Source organism: Ornithorhynchus anatinus, chromosome 13 (genome assembly GCF_004115215.2).
Source record: "Ornithorhynchus anatinus isolate Pmale09 chromosome 13, mOrnAna1.pri.v4, whole genome shotgun sequence".
NCBI classification, from domain to species: domain Eukaryota; kingdom Metazoa; phylum Chordata; class Mammalia; order Monotremata; family Ornithorhynchidae; genus Ornithorhynchus; species Ornithorhynchus anatinus.
The window spans coordinates 36,861,404-36,883,234 of NC_041740.1; the positions used below are offsets into that span (position 1 = coordinate 36,861,404).

Genomic DNA, 21,831 nt, shown 5'->3' on the forward strand with positions numbered 1-21,831 from the left:
AAACTAGTTCCCCAAGAGCAGCAGTAAGGGACATTAAAGAACTAACCACCTCCCCCCCCCCCCACACCTTGTCAAAGTCACATGGCACAACCACTGTATTTAGGTTTCTTTATTTTAAAAAAGGAAAGATTAGTTACAAAACCTGTCTTCCCAACAGATAAGCAACCTATCTTACAAACGTTGGGGTTAATTTACCTTTGGAGTTTTCAAAGACAACTTTGAAAATACCATAAATAGGGGTGGCTCCGCCTCACCTTGCTAACCTTACAGTCTTGCTATTTACAGGATTTCATTCACTGGAAAGGGGCTGCTGAGAAAATGGTACCAACTGGAAAAAAATATTTAACTTAACGTAGTGTTGCTTTAACGGCATCCAACTGACAGTTTAAATTAGCAGTTTTCCACACCGTAGGTAGAATGTACAAAAACCTCCAGACCATAACATGCACTTTACATACCTTATTTACATCAAGACTAAAAATAGACTTAATACCACACACACCTACTTTGCTTCCAATGTAGTAAGCCTTAAGAACACTGCATCCACAAGTGTTCCCGCAGGGGCAACCAAGAGCTTATTCCTGTAAAGTTCAATGTGCCATTCGTAAAGTAACGTCGCCAACTCTACTGGGCAAAGCCCTTAAGAGAAAGAAAAACTATCCCTTAGAGGTGTCTACACAGGGTACTCGTTTGCCGAGAAATGTCAGACTGCGGTCCTTTTGAAGTCAAGGCTTTAAAAAGAAAATGTCCGTTGAGCAGCGTGGTTGCAGGGCTGAAGATCACCTGGACAGAGGGCCCTGAATGGCAGGAAGGGCCAAGACTTCCACTCCCTTTCCACAGTCTCTAAAAGCATCCTTCCGTGCCAACGGGGCTTCAAGGCCAGCGAAACCTTTTCGCCGACCTGCCTGTTGGTCTCTTGTTGCTGGGTCTCGGCCTCCTTTTTTAATGAGGACGACGCTCCGGTGGATCCTACAAGCTCTAAATACCCAGAAGGAGCTCCCCCGGGCTTGTAACGGGGAACGCCCCAGGCTTTAAAACACTCTCGGTCCTCCAACCCTCCTCGCGGCGGCTAATGGCGTTCTTGCTCCGAGTCCAAATCGTTCTTACCAGTAGCTGCTTTTGAAAGGGGCTGCCGCTTGCGGTAGGGTTGCCACAAAGGTAGTCACGTCGGTAACGAGGATCCCGCTGCTCTCGAACGACTCGGTGGCCGCAGTAAGCTTCTCTGTGAAAGGAAAAACAAAGGCCAAAGATCAGGGCTTGGCCTGTGGAAAATCTTGTGACTGGGGTTTGGGTGCTTGTTTATCTAACGTTTCTAAATGGCCGCCCTTAATGAGCCAGCTCCATCTCTGAGCTGGACCATGGTGGGAAAAACACTTAAAAAATCCCCTCATATGGGATCTGTGAAGTGCTTAGTAAGTGCCAGGCACTTCACCGAACACTGGGGTAGATACAGGATAATCAGGTTGGACACTATCCCTGTCCCTTGTGGGGCTCACCGTCTTGATCCCCATTTTACAGATGATGTGACAGGCACAGAGAAGTTAAGTGATTTGCCCATAGTCACGCAGCAGACGAGTGGCAGAGCTTGGCCCTTTTAATCAAATGCTTTCAACCGGGTGTAGTACTGCAGCAAATTTACAACAGGTCTTTATAGCAGAACGAATCGGGCAGCTGTTTGAAGGGGCGAGGCATTGATGGGCGGCCATGGAGACAAAGTCAAGGTCTCCTACGCATAGGTGCCACGGGGCTGCCACCGCAGCTGAAAACGAAGCTCTTCCACAGGGCCCCGTGGTGTGGAGGGGGAAGGGGAGAGTGCATTGGCCTCTCGTGGCCAGTCTGGAAGGAGCCGGTGGGAGCTCATCTACAGCAGAGGCTGAATCCCCGAGGAGGCCGTGTCCAGCGGAGCCCCGGGGTCTGCTAGCGGCCGCCGTAGCCACGCTAGCCCGGTCCCGCTTTAAGCGCTCAACCCCTGTTCTGCCCGGGGCCGCAGCTACGGGGAACGACCGAGTGAGGTCCAGGGTCCCGCTCCCTTCTCTGGCCCCTATCCAGGCCGGGGCAGTGAAGGCCGTGAGCGCGTCGGTCTCGGGCCAATTTTAAGCCCTGGGTCTGGGGGTTCCCGCGGGCAAGGTTGGTGGCTTACCTGTCAGGTAGACGGCGAACCGCGCCGCGACGCGCTGGACCTGCAGGCCCAGCAGGCATTTCAAAGTGTCCGATTTCGACGCCGAGTGCATGTCACACTGATGGTAGTGAAGCACTTCGATCATGTTCGTGCCTAGGCACGATTTCAAGATTGAATTCTTCTTATGCGCAATTGAATCCATCCTGTGGACCAGATCGGGTGAACAAGTTAATCGGCCAATTTAGGATCGCTTGGCCTTAAAATTGGAGCCAGATGTGAAGTCTTCACATGACACCCAGAGCCATCGATGGTCTCTTCCTTCACCCGAGCCACTCTCCATTTCCTCTCTACTGCCTTACCCTCTCAGAACACCCTTATTATCATATCATTACGGTATAAGTGCTGAGGTAGATACAAGTTAGTCAGGCCTGGCATACTCCATGTCTCTCGTGGGGCTCACAGTCAAGGCAGGAGAAAGACTGAGCTCTTTCCCTTCTCCAGGTCCTGCTCCAGGTTCCCAAACAAGGCCACCCTCGGTCCCCAGCGAGCCCCCGTGAATTCCCAGAGGAAGCCCGTAGGGCCAGGAAGCCCGCCTGGTCTACTCGGCCCCTGGCTCGGTGCTGACGGTCAAAGTTAGGTCGACTCTGACTGTGCTTTTCATCACCAGTCAGCTTTACTGAGGGCCGGGTAAGGAGTCGGGGGCAAGGGATCCCGCCCGCCATCGGAATTTTCACACATCTCGCTGAGATAGGTATGAGAGGCCCAACCCCAAGCACCGGCCAGCCAGGAAGCCAAGGAACAGATAAGAAAACATTGCAGTAAGATTTTTAGCATAGAATGTAAGCTAACAGGCAGAGGGAAGACCCCCTACTCTTACTTTGGAATGAAGAGTGGGGGGATGGAGCGTCAGCCTTGGGCTCACCTTAAACAACCAGAAGGTTGCAGCTTGCCAGTATCTTCCTGGATATTTTTTAAACTCCGCCTTCCAACCAAGGTCACCCCACCCGCTGGGGTGGGACTGGGGCTCCGGGGAAGCAGACCAGGCCTGGGGGAATCGTTACCTGTTGCCTTCTCTGAGTTTTTTACTTTCTTGGTAGTGAAGCAGCCACTGCCACCTTCCGTTTTCATTCAGTCTCTCCATGACTCTGATGACGTCCTTCAGCTCAACTGTGGAAAAGACACAAAGGACAGCATTGGCTCACCCGTCAAGCCGGAGACAGGCTCGCTCATTTCTACGTTCGGGCAATGTCAGGCCAGCGACCACCCCGGACACAATAACCTCCAGGCTGGTGGCCTGCATCGGTGCATCGGTTCTGCTGCACCCAGGAAAGTGGCAGAAAAACATGTGGCTCTGGGAACACGGGCCCCAGTAGCCTCACCCTGAAGCCAGGCAGGCCCGGGCTCTGCTCACGGAAAGCTGGTGCTATCAGCCCAGCGAAGGATAACGGTTACAGAGAGAAGCTCCACCCACTGTCAGTCTCCTTTCTCCTTCACCTAGGGAAACACTTCTTCCCTTTGTCCAGTGCTCACCTCCCCTCCTCTCCCAGTCCAGGTAAGTGGGATCTGACCAGGAAATCAATAAGGCACTAGTCAATCTGTCAGTCAATCGCAGAGTCTGGTGGACAGGTCCAGCGGTCAAAGAGACAGACAGCTGGTCTACTTCTTTCCCACGCTAACTCTGCATTTTTGCCTGGTGGCAGTTTTGCAGCTTTTCCGCCCCAGCCATTTTCTAATCCTGTGGGGCTTTCACTAACCCATGCCAGGGTGCATTGACTCTGATAACTGCAGCTTGTGAAGTAGATTTTCTTCTGGTTCCAAAGGGAATGAAGGGAGGTGGTGGAAGAAAAGACCAACCTAGCGTCATGGCTTCCAGCACTTTGTTGTCCGAGACCACGAAGCCTCCCGCACAGAAGAGCTCCTGATAGGTGCTTCCCAAGACATCCTCTGGGCTGTCCACCCCGGCGAAGATGACGCCGGGGCATCGCTTGAGCTTCAGTAAACATGGAATCTGTCGGAGAAAAACCAGCTTAAGAGTCAGACGGCCTGCTTGTGGGATCAGGAAAACCCTGGGGACGGCAGTTTAGGGAGGAACAAACCTACGCCTCTACGCTTCCTGCCGGGCACACAGTCAGACTAGCTGACAGGCAAGGAGCCTCTGGAGCAGATATGCTACAAACAGGCCCAGGTCTGTGGACTGGCATCAGACCTGGGCAGGACCCCCAATGCCAAGGGTTTTGGAGGAGAAAGAGGCTGTTCATGCCATCCATGGCCATAACCTTATACCTCTACTGCCCAGGTACCAGCCCATGTGTCAATGGGAAAGCCACAGGCATTTGGATATCATCAAGCGCTACTTGAAACTTTTACTGGTTGGTCTTGGGTCTTGGAAAATGGACTAGAAAGTAGGCTATAACTTGGTTTCAAAGCCCACATGGCAGTCCTATAGGAGACCCAGGTTACTTTTATTGCCATTGTTCTTGTCTGTCCGCCTCCCCCGATTAGACTGTAAGCCCGTCAAAGGGCAGGGACTGTCTCTAACTGTTGCCGACTTGTTCATTCCAAGCGCTTAGTACAGTGCTCTGCACATAGTAAGTGCTCAATAAATACTATTGAATGAATGAATGAATGAACTTTTTATGGGGAATTCACTAGGACAGAAACATCCTTTTTTAAATGCTATTTGTTAAGCACTTTTATCTACCAGGCACTGTACTAAGCACTGGGGTAAATACAACATAACCAGATTGGACACAGTCCCTGTCCCAAAAAGGGCTCACAGTCTTAATCCTCATCCTGACGGGAATTGCCAAAAGAAGGTCAAGATTTTACAACCAGGACTCACGCTGTGCCTAACGAAGCCTGGGAAGTCGAGGCCAGACCCCAAATTTGATAAGCAAATTTGATAAGCAAATCCATGACAGGCCCAAGGAACCCAGAAAGTAGTGTGGGCCCTGTAAATTGCTGGGACGCCAGTGAGGCGGGGCTTCCGAGGCCAGACTAGTCAAGACCCTGAGGAAATGACCCTGCGCCTTCTGTGAACCTCTGAGGAGCCGGGCTCAGTCCAGCCGGAGGTAAGAAACCTATTTATTTTGTTAATGAGATGTATATCACCCTGATTCTATTTATTTGCTATCGTTTTAATGAAATGCTCTTCCCCTCGATTCTATTTATTGCCACTGTTCTTGTTTGTCTGTCTCCCCCGATTAGACCGTAAGCCCATCAGAGGGCAGGGACTGTCTCTGTTACCGATTTGTACATTCCAAGTGCTAGGTACAGTGCTCTGCACATAGTAAGCGCTCAATAAATACTATTGAATGAATGAATGAATAAGAAAGCCATGTTCTGTCCTCTTGAGGGCGCTGCACCTGTGGCCAAGCTACAGATTTGCAGCCAGAAAATAATAATGCTGGTATTTGTTAAGCGCTTACTATGTGCAGAACACTGTTCTAAGCGCTGAGGTAGATACAGGGTAATCAAGTTGTCCCCCGTGAGGCTCACAGTTAATCCCCAGATTTACAGATGAGGGAACTTAAGCCCAGAGAAGTTAAGTGACTTGCCCATAGTCACACAGCTGACAAGTGGCGGAGCTGGGATTCAAACCCATGACCTCTGACTCCCAAGCTCGGGCTCTTTCCACTGAGCCACACTGCTTCCCATCGGCCCAAGCCAGTCTGCTGACCAAGTCAGGTCCTCCTGGCTGCCCTCCGCCCTCTTCCCTGGTGATCTGGGCCTCCCTGAAGGTGGCAGAGGCAGGCAGGCATGGGAGCCTGAAGCAGTTTCCGAGGAGCCTCTTGGAGGGTTAGCAAGGCTCTCTGGGGCCCTTTCCGAAATTACTGGGCACTGCTGCAACAGAGGCACTAATAGTCCCTGAAAACAATTTTTTGGTCAAAACAGGCTCATCAGCAGGGACGTGAGCTCCCTGACATCGTTCTGAAAGCGTAAACCAGACGCAGCAGAGGGTGGCCAAGGGGCCGTTGGCTAGAAACAAGTCAGCTAGCGGGACTTTCCACTTTTACAATGAAATGGTCGTTTTGGAACCTACCTGGTGAACATGCGTGGCTATGTCCTCGTTTCTGATGAAAACGACCAGTGGGCTGCTGCTGCTGTCTCTGTGCAGCATCTGGCAGAAATGCAAAGGCTCAATTTCCACGTGGCCCGCTTTCTTCAGGAAGTTCTGAAACACCCCAAGAGAATCCCGACAGGAAAAAGACACATCTCATCCAAACCCATTTCACACTTTGCCGAACACCCCTCGACAGAAACCTGGCCAGTGCTCGCCTCACTGAACGTACACAGAGTGACTACCTTCCACCCATGGGGAGGTGAGCAGGGGAAGGGGAGAGGAGAACGACTTTTGTCACCCAAAGGGTGCTGACTGAATCAGGTATTTTGAGCTTCAAAACTTAGACACTTGCTTTCCTCCCACTTAGTCTGTGACCCCATGTGGGGCTGGGGTTGTGTCTGACCTGATTAACTTGTATCAACTCCAGCTCTTCATAAAGCGCTTAGCACATGGTAAGCACTTAAATACCACAAATATTAATATTATCATCAACCCTAAGAGCCATAACGCCATGAATCTGAATATCCTTTCAGATTTCCGGGACCAGCTCTACTTGGAAGAGGCAGGCCTGTTTTTCCTACGAAAGGGGCCCTGGAGCTCTAAGAACAAGTGGGCTCTGAGGAGTTCATTGGAGGGAAGAGGAGGGGGGCTTTAGAACACTCCCAAAGACCCTCCTCCTTTCACATCGACTCCCACTCCATCCGTCAGCAAAGGCAACCACAGCCAAGCAATGTCAAGCATGGTGGTATGTGCCTGCTCCTAAGGGAACCCTCGCTCTACTTGGGCCTGTGCCTGAAGCCCAGGAGAAGGATGAGAAGGGCGCAGGGATAGGAAAAGGGAGACTTTATGGAGAAAATCAGAACTGAGGCTTGTAGGAAACTCTGCCAAGAGGGGAAAGCACAGGGGCCTACAGAAGCCCTGGCTAATGGAAAGAGAACCAGAATGAACTACAAAGCTTAGTTAGATGATAGAGATCCTCTATGGGGAAAGAGCAAGTAAACCACGGTAATCATTGGAGAGGCGTGTCTGATATTACTCTGAAAAATAAAAGTTCTAATTTATTGGCATTTTGCGCCTTCTGAGAGCGGTAGGCGTCTTGCTGAAGCTAAGAGCCGTGTTCCTGGAGATGTAGCTAGGGAAAACTCTATCTAGTTTAAGGCCTTCTGCCCCACATCTGCCTCCCTAGGGGCAACCAGCCAGGGTTTCACCTGTCAAGGGGGGTTCTCTGGAATACATTACCAGTCAGCATTACACTGTAACAGAGATCTTCCCCTTCCCCTCAAGCACTATGACAGCTGAACATGGATCCTTTACAGGCCTCCAAGACAAGGAAACTGTGGCAGGGAGATCCTCTCATTCCCTCAGACATCCAGGAGGTAAAGCAGGCCCAGCCTATGGTTCCATGGTTTTATCCACATCTGACAACAGGTCATTTCACTTGGCTCATTATTCCCATTGCTGCCTTCACTCTGGGACCTTTGGTCCCGACTGTCCTCTTCTGAGAGAACCAATCCCTTTGTGTAAGCTCCTCGGGTGAACTCGGGCACTGGGAGAATTGGGGTCACTATGACCTAAGCCTCTTTCCCTGCTGGTAAATAAGGCATTGTGAGGAGTCCAGAGGGAAAGTCATGAAGCCGGGTGAGATAAAGGGGGCGGGGGGGGAAAGAGTGGGGGGAGAGGGAGGGAGAGAGGTCCTGGGAAGCACCCCAAAATGAAGCCCAGCTCTCTGGGTGGAAGTGGCAAGACTATTATATATACTTAGGCCAGGAGAGGGGTCCTGAGGTGGAAAGGGGTGCCCTGGATTGGGGTCAGCAGTAGGGTTGTATCTTTGAGGGACGAGGTATCTTGGGGATTTATCCCCGAGATGATTCATTCAATTGTGTTGGAGCACTTACTGTGTGCAGAGCTCTGTATTAAGTGCTTGGGCGAGTACCATAATAAACAAGTGAGCTTACACTCTAGCGGGGGAGATGGATATGTACATAAATTACGGACATGTACATAAGTGATGGGAGCCGGTCTGGGTAGCGGTAGAGATGGAAGAAGCAGCGTGGCTCAGTGGAAAGAGCACGGGCTTTGGAGTCAAAGGTCATGAGTTCGAATCCCAGCTCTGCCACTTGTCAGCTGTGTGACCGTGGGCAAGTCACTTAACTTCTCTGGGCCTCAGTTACCTCATCTGTAAAATGGGGATTAAGACTGTGAGCCCCATGTGGGACAACCTGATTCCCCTATGTCTACCCCAGCGCTTAGAACAATGCTCTGCACATAGTAAGCGCTTAACAAATACCAACAAAAAAAACAAAACAAAACAAAAAAACAATGTCCATCAATGTCTACTGCAGTGAAGCTGTATGCTCCAGGGAGGGGCCCTCTTTTCCTCCCATTCTCCTTCACCCTTTTGCACAACCTTGATTCCCTGGAATTGGATGGGGATTCTATTTCTTCCTTTTGTGGGTTTAGTTTTTCAGACTAGGAAGACAGGAGGGAATTATGATTCATAGAAATGTGATACAAAGTTCTTTTTGTCATGATCCTATAACATTTTCTTTGGAAAAACCACCTATCACTCTTTTTGTGCAAAGAGAAAGAAATTGTTAGATGAATGGGAGGTTGGTACAGGGCTGACTAAAATATTTCGTAAAGGAATTGAAGTAGCTTGTGGGTAACCGGCTACTGATATCTTTCCTTTGGAATCCGGAGCCAAATTCCTAGCTAAAATCTCCACTGAAAATGGAGATTAATTGATCAATCATATTGAGTGCTTACTGTTTGCAGAATACTGTACTAGGCACTTGGAAGTGTTCAATATAAGAGTTGGGAGATGTTACGACAATAAGCCTACAATCTAGAGGGGAAATGATTTTTTTTAATTTTGTCTCTTGCTCTTGCATGCAGCTAAATAACTTGAGACAAATGATTCCGTTCAACCAGGGCAAGGGCTTAGAAGGCTGGCAAAAGTGGAAAAGCTACAGGGTTTCCCCAGCACATTATGATAGTGTCTGTCTCCCCGACCAAAATCACAATCTCCTTGAAGGCAGGACTAGCTTGATTATGCTTTCCCAAGCCCTTAAACTAGTGGCCCGCACAGAGTAGGTGCTAAATAAATACCACTACTTGATGGATTGGAGACGCCTGAATACTCCGACGCTCCGCCTGGTATCTTCCCCACACAAAAACAAAGCACACTTCCCTTGAGATGAACATTAAACCCGCTTTGCAATAACCAAAGTGGCACAAAACGAGCTACAATACAAAAATTTGCCCACTTACCTTCGCTTTCAGGAAGAAAGAACCATCGGTTTCTGTTTCGATAAGGTAGAACATGAAGGAGCTTTTGCACACCTCTCTCATGACACTTCCTAGTTTGTTGCGCAGGTTAGTACACAGGTCCGTGATCAAGTTCTCAAAGGACACTGGCCTTCTCGGGCACACCAGGAGCACCGTTTTTTGGGCTGCAGCCTCCCCGGGGGCGACGTTCACGGAGTTCTCCTGGAGGATCTGTTGGTTGCTGTTCATGATTACCTTGCTAAATTCGGTGAATTCGCTGAGGATGAGTGAGATGCCATTCCAGGACTCCTTCAGTTTCCCATCGTATCTCAGCTTCCTGAGGTGGGCGGGGTGAGACGGACCTCTTCCGGACCTCGGAAGGTTCTTGCTGGGCCTGTCTGACCTGCTTCTCAGATCGTCATGCTGCTTCCTCGGAGACCACCCGGCAGCGCCTCGCTGGGACTCTGAAGACGCGATGGTGACTTTCAGGGGGCTTCGGCTCCTGTAGACAGGGTGCTGCAAACTAGGGGCCTCAGGCTCTTTCGTCAAAGGGAAAGTCTCAACTCCTGAAGGGGTGGGGGATTCCGCCGGCGGGAAGTGGAGGGAGGGAGGAAGCGATGACTTTGGATTCTTCATCATCTGTTTTAGCTTATAGGAAAAACGTAGGTATTCTAAGTCTAATGTATTTTGGGTGAGACTGTCAGGAGATTGAGAGATTGTACCGGGCCAGGAGCTAATCAAGCCGGATTCAGCTGGGACACTTGGTGGCTTTTTCAGGACCTGCAAAGTCCTAGTGTTGTCTTTGACCTTCTTGGTTATGGTGAAGTTGGCGTACGCCCTGGAGATGCCGTGCTGATCTCGAATGTTAACGAGAAAGGGGACGGATCGCTCTTTTTCTCTCGGGGTGGGGATACAGCTTCCTTGCTGGGCGCCTGCTTCGAGCCCTGGAGCTTTACTGGCATAGTCCCAGCCCTCCCTGTCACTTCTGTCTGCGTTCACCGGAGAGTCATAATTAGCCGCAGCAGCTTCTGCTCGTTTCCTAGTTCTCAAGACGCCAAACTCCTCCGAGCTGAGTTTGTGCTGCTTTTTAGCGCCTCCAAAACTTTCCTGGCCAGGGGCTTTGGTGGAAAGAGGTGTGGAATAAAAGCTAGAGTTCCAATTTGGAGCCCCATCTCTGCCCAGGGGATTGGCAGCAGGCTCAGCCTCAGGTTGCCTTACAGGACATCCATGGGCCACGTGATCTCGGCAGGCAGAGGATCCCAAAGCCTTTGGAACAGAGGAAGTGGGAAGCCCTCTTCCACTGACCTCTTCGGCCATCTCGGCTTCCCTGTCGGGCGGAGTCCCGAGGGCTGCGCTGGGGCTGTCTGTGGGGCGATGGCCACTGTCCCCGTCTTTCTTCTCATGCTCCGGTCGCTTTTGGCTCTGAAGTGTTTTCCTCCCATTGGCTTCCGCAACTGATGTGGTGGCGCTGGCTGAATCGGGAGGTGCCTCATCAGGGTCTCCGGCGGGGCTGGTGGTGCTTTGGAGAGATTTTGCCTTCTGGAATGCTGGGGTTTCTCCTTCTTGAAACTGAGCCTCTTCGTGTCCTCGTCCTGTGTCACGGGTGGGTGAAATATGGCCCTCAGAAGCACATTTGGAGCTCTCTAAGTGTGGGCGTGCCTCCAAGAAAGGGTTCTGACTGACTCCATCAGAATTCAGTGACTGCCCCTGCCACTGACCATGTTCTCTCAGTCCCAGGACACTGCCCTGAAAGTCCACCTCACTGTTCCTAGGACTGTCCTGGGGCTGTGAAAGGGTGCTTGATAACAGGGCTGGGACACACAGGAACCTCTCTCTTTTTCTCTCATTATGTTTGTAAGGAGGCTCAGAGGTCTCCGAAATGACACATTTTAAACTCAAACTTTCCTGCCCAAGCACTTTCTTTGCCTTACTATCAGGGGGCCATGAATCCTCAGGTTTTGTCAGCTCCTCCAGCGCAACCTCAGGGTTATTAGGCTTACCCAGGCCATTGCTTTGACCAACTGGGGAATTGCCTTCCCAGTCTCTTTCCTCCGGGGGTAGAACTGGGCTTTCTTTTTTTTCCTGAGGACTATTTAGGGATGTGGTCACTTCAGTGGAAGATGTGGTCACTTCAGTGGAACTCTCCGCTTGCTTTTCTTGAGTTGTAGTGTCATTCTCCAATGATGCCCCGGTGGGTGGGTGTGCAGATCCCATCAGAGAGGATTCTGGAACTTCCTCAAACCCTTGGTTGTGGAGATCCAGAATCCGCGGGACCATATGCTGAGGTGGCGGGGTTTCACCAGATGGATCCTTAGAACTTGAAGCTGGGGACTCTGCCTCAGTTGATGCCCCCAAGGGTGATTTCAAGATCATTTTAGCTTCCTCTCTATTTCCCAGTCTGTCGGACAGCAAGTCAAAATACTGACTCTCTTGGCTTTTCTGTGGTTCCAGCAACTCTTTAAGACAAAGCGAAATACAATCATTAGTATTAATTTCTTTGTCTTCTGGGGAGGTCCCTGTATAGTTAGTGCTTGGCAGTTCGAGTGGTTCTTCAGAGTTATCTTGGAATTCCAGATCCTCCAAAGGATCGTTCCGTGCACGCATCGGACTTGAAGGTGGTGAGATGGTAAGTGTCAGCTCGATCGCAGAAATCTCAGAATCGCTTTCTGAAAACTCTATGGCCTCTTCTCGGTCCATGGGTATGCAGGCTCCTTTGGCAAATGCCAAACTAGCAGACTCAAAATGCATACTTTCACACCTCAGATCACCCTCTTCTCTCTCCTTTTCTAATGGTATGGGCAAAGAAGGAATCGGGAACATACACCTCGCTGAGTCAGTTTCTCGGTCCACTGAGGTTGTTATGGCTGCCGGCTGAACCTGAGACGACGATACACTCTGGAGCCCTTGAATTAGAAGAAACCCTTCTTTTGCCTTCATGTCATCGGAGAGTGCCTGGCAGGCAGGAAGTGCAGTTGGTGAGGTTATTGCCTCAATTAATGTGCTACCAGTTGGTGTTTCTGAAATTGAAACTGTAAATCGTTTCTGCGGTGAATAGTTTTCTTTACCAAGTTTTCCTTTCTCTTCAGAGGAATTACAGAGGTGTTTGTCGTCTGCTGGTTCCCTCCTATAGGCAGATGAGGTGTCCCTATAATCTTCATGTAATCTTGCCTGGGTTGTTTCGCGCGAGGGTACTGACGACACTTTTCTAATGAATTCTGTCCCGGAAACTGGGGCTACATCAGTCTGGCTATCCACGTTTTTCGTTATAGAGGTACATGGCGATCTCTCACCAGGGATCTTCTCTGCCTCCTGACATTCTGCCACTTTTCTCCTTGGACCACGCTCCTCTGCAGAATTCTCGCAGGCACCCACTTTTGAGAGTAGCCCTTTTTTAGTCTTTAAGGTGCTAGCCACAGACTGGTCACTGATCATCTTATCTTGAGGAGTCTTTGTGGACAAAGTTTGTGAAATGTCGACTTTTGCAAAAGCCACGTTTGAGGCCTCGGGTTTCTGATAGCTTTCATTTTTCTCATCTTCAGCTTGGATGTGTGGATTACAATATTCCCCGGAAAGCATACTTGTAGAATCCTCTGGCCTTCCATGGGGTTCTTCCTCCATCCGCTTTCCATTTATCTGAAAAGAGCAGAAATCCAAATTCAACTTTACGCAACTTTTCAAAGTGGAACTATTTAAGATAGAGGCAGGCGGATCAATTTAGCTTAGTCTCTCGGTCTTCTAAGAGAGTTCTTGAATCCCTACTCAGCCAGGAATTGAAGCCCTCTGGGGTATTAAGATAAGGTAAGGAAGTGAGTAATGCTTGGAGGCAGGAAGAACTTCTGCCTTATCATCCTCTGGTTTGTGAAAATATAAGCCTTCTGAGATCATCCTTTTCAACTGAAGATTTTGTTCTCTCAAAATAAAACTAATATTCTGCCTTGAATGCTATTCTTCATGTAAGTCTGAAGAGGGCCATTACTAGGTCAGACCGGGTTACCCAGTCCAGTATTCGCTCTCCAACAGGACAAGATGCTTGGTGGAACAGTGTAAGTGTTGTCCGCTTTGACACGATCCTGCTGTTCAGGGAGAGACCATAAGGCTCCCTACCATTTCCCCTAGTCACCCATTGTAGACTGCTGGGCCTTACTGATATTTTCTGCCTGCACAGCTTCCCAGTAACAAATTCTCAGTGCTTACTACCCGAGTGACAAGGAGTGTTTCTTTCTGTTTGCTCTGAATCCGCCTCCCCCATGGGGGTATGGGGTTTGGTGAACAACAATTCCATATTCCCCCTGTACATGCCCTTTGAGATTTTGTAAACTTCAATGGTAACCCTTCTCAGCCACCAACTTTCCAGACTGAAAATTGTGAATTCCTTCAGTCTATCCTCCTGTGAGAGCTTTTCCACCACCTCACTCCCACACCCCTAAACCCCATTATGTTGACTGCCCTCCTCTGTACCAACTCCAGCTTACCCGGCAAAACAGTGAAAACCCTCTACCAGTCCTGCCATTCCTTCTTCCCATCATACCTCGTTACTGCAAGATACGGCATCGTCCTGGCATTCGCGAACACCTGGCGGATCCTCCTCGGAGAATGGATCTTCCCATTCATCCAGGGTGCAAGACTCTAAGCCACTCGAGGAAGCAGGCATGCTGGAAGACAGAAGACTGTTGGTGCAGGGGAAGGATATTTTGGAAAGAGAATTCCTGGAAGGCTGGTCCTCTTCCAGTCCTGGGCTTCCAGGATGTCCTTCCTCACCTAGGGACTCTTCACTGATTTCACTGAATTCAAAGGAATCCATTGTACTGTTTATAGACACATACTTGACAGGGTTGCTGTGTTCTACCACTTTTCTGGAGGAACTTAAGACTTTGTTTTGGTTGCTGTAAAAAAGGGCAACCCACATATGAAGGATAAGTTTCACTTCTTCCACGTTATCTGGCATATCGGAATCCCATGGCCTGGAAGAGAAAGAGATTTTCTCTGCAGAGTTATTCCAAATAAATTTGAATGAGTGTATACATGAGCAAAATTATACTGGTAACCACTAAACCACCGAGCTGTAGTTTAAGGGAAGGTCAGTGAATAATTATTATTCGTGGAATACCCAAATGCATGTTTATGGAGTGAAAATGCAACATAGGAAAATGTTTTGCAAATATTGGGGGAAAAATCATTTTCTTCACAATTTACATTCCTTGTGAGTGTAATTTAAGTTCAGAAATAGCTCTATTACATTCTAAAGTAACGCTGTTAAAATGACACATCAAATTGAAGTCTATGAGGCTGACTTTGATGAGGTCCTGACCCCAGTCACTTCAGCAATAGCTCTGGTGAGTGGAATTCAGCACCGCACTGGTAGAGTGAGGACTGGGATATCAGCAGCACATAGAGAGCCTTGAAGCTTCCTTCACCATCATTTCATCCCTTTGCTGTTTCTTCCCATCATGTTTCACTTTTTCTTTTCTACAAGAGTCCTCTAGACTGAAAGCTCATTATACGACATGGAACAAGGCTGCTAATTCTGTGGTATAGTATCTCCCAAGCGCTTAGAATAATTAAGTACTCTGCATATAGTAAGCACTTAATAAATACCATTGATTAATTATGAGAGCTGGCAAAATGAGAGGTGGAGAAAGTATCACTTGCTTGCAAGGGTCGCAGAAGATCTGGGCTCAACAGGAGAGTTTCCTTGCACTAAGTGGGGGAAATTCATAGCCACTGCTGGGCCTTTGTTGACCATGGAAAGTTGTGGCAGGGTGAACAGTGAGGCCAGAGGCTTGTTGGGAAGCCTGGCATGGCTGGGGTCATAAATACATAAATGGTGGTGAATAAAAATCGTTCTGAACCAAGGGAGGAAAGAAAACTCAATACAGCTCAAACACCAAAGAGAATACGCACACTCAACAAAGTGTGAACATTCCATTAAAAACAAATTTGTACATTTTTATTTCATAAAGTGGTAGACTGCCTGAGTTGATCCCTCATCATGGACACAGGGCTCACAGTGCAGCCACAGGAAAACTTCCATTCATTCAATCGTATTAACTGAGCCCTTACTGTGTGCAGAGCACTGTACTAAGCACGGAAAGTACAATTCGGCAACAGATAGAGACAATCCCTACCCAACAACGGACTCACAGTCTAGAAGGGAGAGACAGGCAACTAAACAAAATAAGTAGACAGGCATCAAAAGCATCAAAATAGATAAATAGAATTATAGCTATATACACATCATTAATAAAATAAATAGAATAATAGATACGTATAAATGTACACAAGTGCTGTGGGGCAGAGCAGAAGGAGGGATAGGGGTGAACCAGCAGCCTCTCTGCCTGAATTGATCCTTGCAGGACAATGAGGCCCTGTTAAAGATTCCCCTTGTACTTACCCATGTAGGGCTCGAATAATGGTTTTCTCCAGAGGATTGTTGGTGTATTTGCTATCCAAGCTGAAGACATATTCTGCTTCCCACTTACAAGTAATCTTAAAGGATCCATTGCAGCTAGAGACAGTATGTGAGTGACCAAAATCCTCCTTTGAGCAAGGAGACAACGGGCTGCTTTTAGGCTTTACAAGCGTGTCCTCAAGGAGTTTCTGCACAGGACTATTCTGCTGGTGCCGAAATGGCATCACCTTCCCCACCGGGGTCCCCGCTTCAGGGCCTTTCGCTCCATTCTTAGCAAAGGCAGGGACTTGTGACCCTTTCTGCGGTGGGTGTTTTTTGAATTGTTCGGCAGTAAGCGAGGCGTAGGAATGTTCCGCAGAAATGAAAGAGGTTGTGTTTGTACCTCTAGCTTCATGGGTCTCCTGAGGGAGAACGGTAGGAGAATCTGCTGACGTTGAGCTGGAGGGACCCAAGCACTTTTCCCTCTGGCTGACGGCTACATCGCTGCTGGAATCATCAGAGGATGCCTTGGGTGTCGTATCAGAAGCCGGTCCTCCACTCTGGCTTCTAGCCAGACTGTGATATTCGTGATCCGAAGTCCCTTGGGGACTGTTTTCCGTAGAGAGCGAAGATTCGTTGTTCTGTGGCAAGTCAGAGGGGGCGGGAGGGTCTCTGGGAAAGGACAAATGAGCAGAAGAGGTAGCAGAGCTCAGTGCCAGGTCAGCCAGCATGTTTAGGGCAAGGGAGTCACAGCGGCCCGAGGGTTTTGCTTGAAGGTCATCTGGAGCTGCATCAGTAGTGTCGATCTGAGTTGCGACTGCAGTTCCTCGGCCTTTTGAGGATGTTTCAGTTGGTAGCTGGGAATGGGTTTCTCCCTTGGCTGCAGAATAGAGAGAAAAACAAAATCAAATAGGCACTGTGGGGGATTTCCGCGAAGTCGCTTTGATGCCCAGAGGAAAAGCTAAACCAATTAAATGCACAAGTAGAAGCTTTAAAATCTGCTGATCCTAACAGCTCAGCCGACAGGCTCCAGTGGGGGTAGGGCCACCGTCCCCGCAGCTCCGGGTGGGGGGCGGGGTGGGGCACGTGGCGGCTGCTGCCGCTCTCTCCCCTCGGATCAGGCCCGGGCCCCCGGCCCCCGAAGAATGCTTGTTAACCACACAGTCTGGGCACAAACAGCAATTTGTCGATTTGGGATTGTCACTTCCCAAGGAAGATCTACAATATTTTACCAAACAAAAACCCCTTACAACTTTGCCTCTGGGTGTGTTTGCGATTAAGAAATAAGAGCGATTTTATTCACCACCCAGAACTATCACGAGGGACGGGAGGTGGCACCGGCTTGATCGAAGAGTCACTCAAAAACGGGAATATGGGACGCTCCCTTGACCCCAAAACTGATGGGTTTGAAAAGCCTCTTTTGGTAAAGGATAGAGAGATCTGTCTAAAGTATTCAAAGGTAGCACCTGACAGGCGTACGACAACTGTATGAGAACGACAGCACTGCCCTTACTAAGTCAGACCAATGGTCCAACTCCTCCAGGATTTGGCCTGCAACAGTGGCCACTGGTTTGGCGTCAGGCTGTCCCTCTTTCCTGGCTATTCTGTTGACTCAAGGTTGAGGCCCCAGCCCTCCTGTCTCTTTAGCTCCTTCCCCCTCTAACCCATTGCTAGTCTTCCTCTTTACCTCTGCTCCTGCCCCTCACGGCCTATACACACAGACACACGCCCACACACAAACACAACCAAGGCCTTCTCTATTATCTATATTATCCACGAGAAGCAGTGGGGCCTAGTAAAAAGAGCATATGCCTGGGAGTCAGAGGACCTGAGCAGTTGTCTGCTGTGTGATCTTGGGGAAGTCACTTAACTTCTCTGGGCTTCAGTTCACTCATCCGCAAACTGGAGATTCAATGCCTGTTTTCTCTCCACTTAAACTGTGACCCCCATGTGGGACTGGATTATCTTGTACCTACCCTAGTACAGTGCTTGGCACATGATAAGCACTTAAATACCGAATTATTATTACTATAGATAATAACAGTATATGTAGATGTCTAGATAGGTTATTATTGGAAAAGCAGCGTGGCTCGGGGAAGCAGCGTGGCTCAGTGGAAAGAGTCCGGGCTTGGGAGTCAGAGGTCATGGGTTTGAATCCCGGCTCTGCCACTTGGCAGCTGCGTGACTGTGGACAAGTCACTTCACTTCTCTGTGCCTCAGTTACCTAATCTGTAAAATGGGTATTAGCTGTGACCCTCACGTGGGACAACCTGATTACCCTTTATCTACCCCAGCACTTAGAACAGTGCTCTGCACATAGTAAGTGCTTAACAAATACCATTATTATTATTCATTTTCTATAGATGTAGATAATGAATAACTGAATGCATATCTAGATAGACAGATCGATACAAAATAGAGAAAGTGCTTGGATGTGGTCCAAGGAATCTGGATAGTCATTAACAGTCTAGATGAAGTGGGTCCCCTTAAAATGCAGGCCCATTCCTGCTGAGAAGTTTCATTTTCTCCTTTTGAACACACAGTGGAAAAAAACAAAAAGTATATACACTGAAACGAAAAGTAAAATAAACATTTCCTATTTCTTATCTAAATCTACTTGCTAACTCACAATAATTACATTCCCAAATGCAGTATCAATTTGCATTTTGGAGTAAAATTGAGATTGAGAATATATTCTTACCTGAGTCTGGATGCTTTCTGGATCTGGGATTCTGTTTGCTTTTTAACATGTGTCCCCTCTGTTTCTGTGATGGTCTCTTTACCACTCGTTTAGTGACTGTAACAACTTTTGTTACGGTCGTCTCCTGTTTCTTTAACTTCTTGTTTTTTGCTTCCTCTGGAACGTCTTCCCAAACAGGAGTTTTTTGGCTATTTAGGACTGATTTCGTTGTCTGTACAAACTGTGCCGTCAGCACTTCAGCACCTTGGATAGAGAAGACACTTTTTTTCCCTCCTTAAAAAGGATTTAGCTAAATCAACCAAACAACAGTAATTATTGAATGCTTACTGTGTGTAGAGCAGTGTGCTAAGTATTTGGGAGAGTACAACACAACACACACATTCCCTTCAGGCTTACAATCTAGAGAGAGGTTCATCCCCAAAAGTGTTTTTTTTAACCACGTAAGCAATGGGGGCAAAACTACATTTTATATTAACTTGCTCATACTTTATTGCAGCATCTTTTTAGTACATTTCTTAAGGAGTCCATTTTTTAAGTTCTCAAACCCCTCCCCTCCAACCCCAAGAACAAAATCAAACAACAAGCAGATTCCTGAGCTTTTGGTTTCAGGCAAAACGGATGGAGGAAATCGCCTGTTATCCTTTCTGCCACCTCCTAACTTACATAAACATTTATGTCCATACTGAGCAATTACATATATAAGCATTCTGATATTTCTGTGTGTCTCCTTTTCATTAACAGTGCAATCTCTTTGAGGGCAGGGAGTGTCCTGAATCTAACCCAGTACTTAGTGTAGTTCTCGGCTCATAATAAGCGCTTAACAAGTCTACTTATTGAGGAGCTTACAATCTATAGGATCTGTTCTGTTCTGTTCAACAGCTGGCAGCTTCAACAACAGCACTAAAGTGGTGTAATTTTTACCGGGTGACAAATCTGGCTGCTGGGAAGTATTTTTTCCAGATTCACCAAGAAAATTTTACATTTCAGCTAGGGGCAAGAATATCCAACTGTATGATGAAAGTCAGACATCCAAAGAGGCACCTACCCACATACAAGGGGTGGGAGCCTAGCTGGACTAGGCAAGTATTTCTGTTTCCTTCTGGCTGCTGCTTTGCCAGCTCTCTCCTCATCCCTCAAATTCTGGGACACCACCAGGCAGCTTCTAGGTGAGAAAAAGAGGCTCACGCTCGCCACTTCCCTGGGAGTGGAGACAGGGAGCAAGAGGACCAGCCAGGCAGAGGGAAAAGAAAGGAAGGGGGACCAATCAGCTGCACAGAAGGGGCCACAGTGGCCTAGCCAAGAGCAACTGTTCGGGCAAGGGGCACAATAGGAGTGCTTCGTGTGGTTCTTTCTCCCTCATGGCCCTCAACTGACACAGCCTTCTTAACTTCCAGATCGCCAGCTTGCGCTTCTGGAGAGGAGAAAGGCAGGCAGCTCTGGGTGTAGGAGAGAAAACACACACACAAACTGCACTGCTCAATTAGCTAGTAATTTTCCCGACGCTCTATTTAGAAAAAAATAAGAGGTCACATTTATAATCAGCAGAACACTGATTACTGGACAGTCACCCACCTCTCTGCCACTCTCCCTCCCCAAACTGTTCCCCCAATTCAAAGACACTCCTGGACAAGACGTCAGGATGGAAATCACCCAAGAGCCAATGGAACCAGGGGAAAGGAGTTTCCCTCCTTCTCAGTAGCCCCTTTGCTTTATCATGTGATTATCGAAACTTTCAATACCAAGTTCCAGTTGCCAGTCTACCGAAACCAAATGGCCTCTCTGTGAACAAAGACGATAGACACTACTGAAGATCTCTGCCTGCACACTCTTCGTGCACACTCAGAGGTTGTCCTTGCTGGGCAGCTGCCACCCTGAGTTATAATGCCATCACTCTTTTACCTGTATGGGTCAGCCTCACCCTCACAAAGTGATCGACAACTTCTCAAGTAAATGGCCTCAAAGATTATTCGTGACTCATGAAGACAGCTCGTGCCACAACAGAGACCTCAGTGGACTATTATGTTAAAAGGCTGAAAATACCATTCACTGCTATTTAAATATGTTTCCTACATGGGGCTTACCTCTTTTCCTTTTCTGGGGAAACTGCCCTTTGGCTAGCTTCAGAGTTGTTTCTGAGCTGGGGATATCTTTTGCTTTGCTTCTTAGCTTTTTGGGGAAAGGGCAGCATAAGTTCACCCTTGCATTTTGATTTCTTTCCTGGTTTTCGTTTCGGTCCCTGGAGTTGAGCACTCTCAGGGGACCCCAGTTTTTCTCGGCATCAGTCTCAATGGATCCCCCTGCTTTCCTCTTCTTCTGGTGGCTCCTCAGGTTAGCTGCTGGGTTTGACTGGCCCAGGTTGGGTTCGCTGGCCGGGTCTGTGTCCTCAGCCTGTTTACTCGTTTCTGTTTCATTTCTTCCTTCTACCCTTGACTCGGGAAGCTCGGCATCCAGAGGCATAAACCGGGAAAAACCAGTATCACAGATTTCATCAGAAATCAAACATGGAGTTGGGGAGCGTCCAGATAAGCACTCCAAGGCGTGTGATACTTCCAAAGTGTAACTATCAGGGGCAGAAAAATACGACTGGAGGTGGGCTATTGAGGGCAGAGGGTATTTTTCGGAAGTCAGAGTCAGCTCCAACTCACTAGGCAACGTTTCAAAAGAAAGGAACAACTGGTCATCGATTATATCCTGTGAAGCCATTGAGGAACTTCTTTCAAGTTTGGTAAACTCGTGGAAATGATGCTTTACTGCTGTGTTCAGTTGGATTCCTTCTTCTACGGAAGGTTTCTTGGCTACTAGCAAGGCATATTGAAGGGCAGGCAAAATGGGCATCACTCGCCTGGAGATGCCCTCCTCCTCATCTTCACATGTCAATTCATTTTCTTCTAAAATACAGGAAAAGAAAATCAGATACTTTGGATCTCACAAATAACCCTACCAAACTGCAAGAGTGATGGTCACTTGTGAATTATTCATGTATTCAATGCCCACTGAGTTTAGAGCACCACAAAGGATTTTGAGAGGGGCTAACAAAAGAACAAAAGATGAGACAGGTGCCTGCCCTCAAGGGTCTTATAATCTAGAGGGAGAAGATAATAATACAGACTTGAAACAGAGAAAAAGAAAAGCAAAAACGTTCATACTGAACATAAGAGAGATAAGCTGGTGCTTGGTGTCAGAGTCGGGTAAGTTCAGAAAGGTCTCAGGGTGGAGGTGGAGCTTTACTAAAGGCAGAAGACTAGGCACTAGCAGGGCAGCTAACCCTCTCTCCCTCAACCTCCATGTAAAGG

At 48.3% G+C, this 21,831-nt stretch overlaps 1 protein-coding gene across 7 annotated transcripts in view; it reads right to left on the reverse strand.

Moving 5' to 3' along the window:
- Nucleotides 1-94: 94 nt before the first annotated feature.
- Nucleotides 95-21,831, reverse strand: part of TASOR2 (transcription activation suppressor family member 2) — a 108,792-nt gene continuing 87,055 nt past the window's right edge. For 6 of the 7 annotated variants that reach the window (XM_039913870.1, XM_029077733.1, XM_039913871.1 and 3 more), the window contains 10 exons: nt 20,620-21,426; nt 18,539-18,781; nt 15,841-16,717; nt 13,978-14,410; nt 9,453-13,082; nt 6,162-6,293; nt 3,974-4,127; nt 3,181-3,286; nt 2,141-2,322; nt 95-1,222 (listed from right to left, as the gene is read on the reverse strand). In XM_039913870.1, the coding sequence (XP_039769804.1) occupies nt 1,104-1,222; nt 2,141-2,322; nt 3,181-3,286; nt 3,974-4,127; nt 6,162-6,293; nt 9,453-13,082; nt 13,978-14,410; nt 15,841-16,717; nt 18,539-18,781; nt 20,620-21,426 (6,683 nt within the window). In that variant the 3' untranslated portion in view covers nt 95-1,103. The remainder of the gene's footprint in view (nt 1,223-2,140; nt 2,323-3,180; nt 3,287-3,973; nt 4,128-6,161; nt 6,294-9,452; nt 13,083-13,977; nt 14,411-15,840; nt 16,718-18,538; nt 18,782-20,619; nt 21,427-21,831) is intronic. The other variant, XM_007656970.3, reaches the window with a different exon arrangement.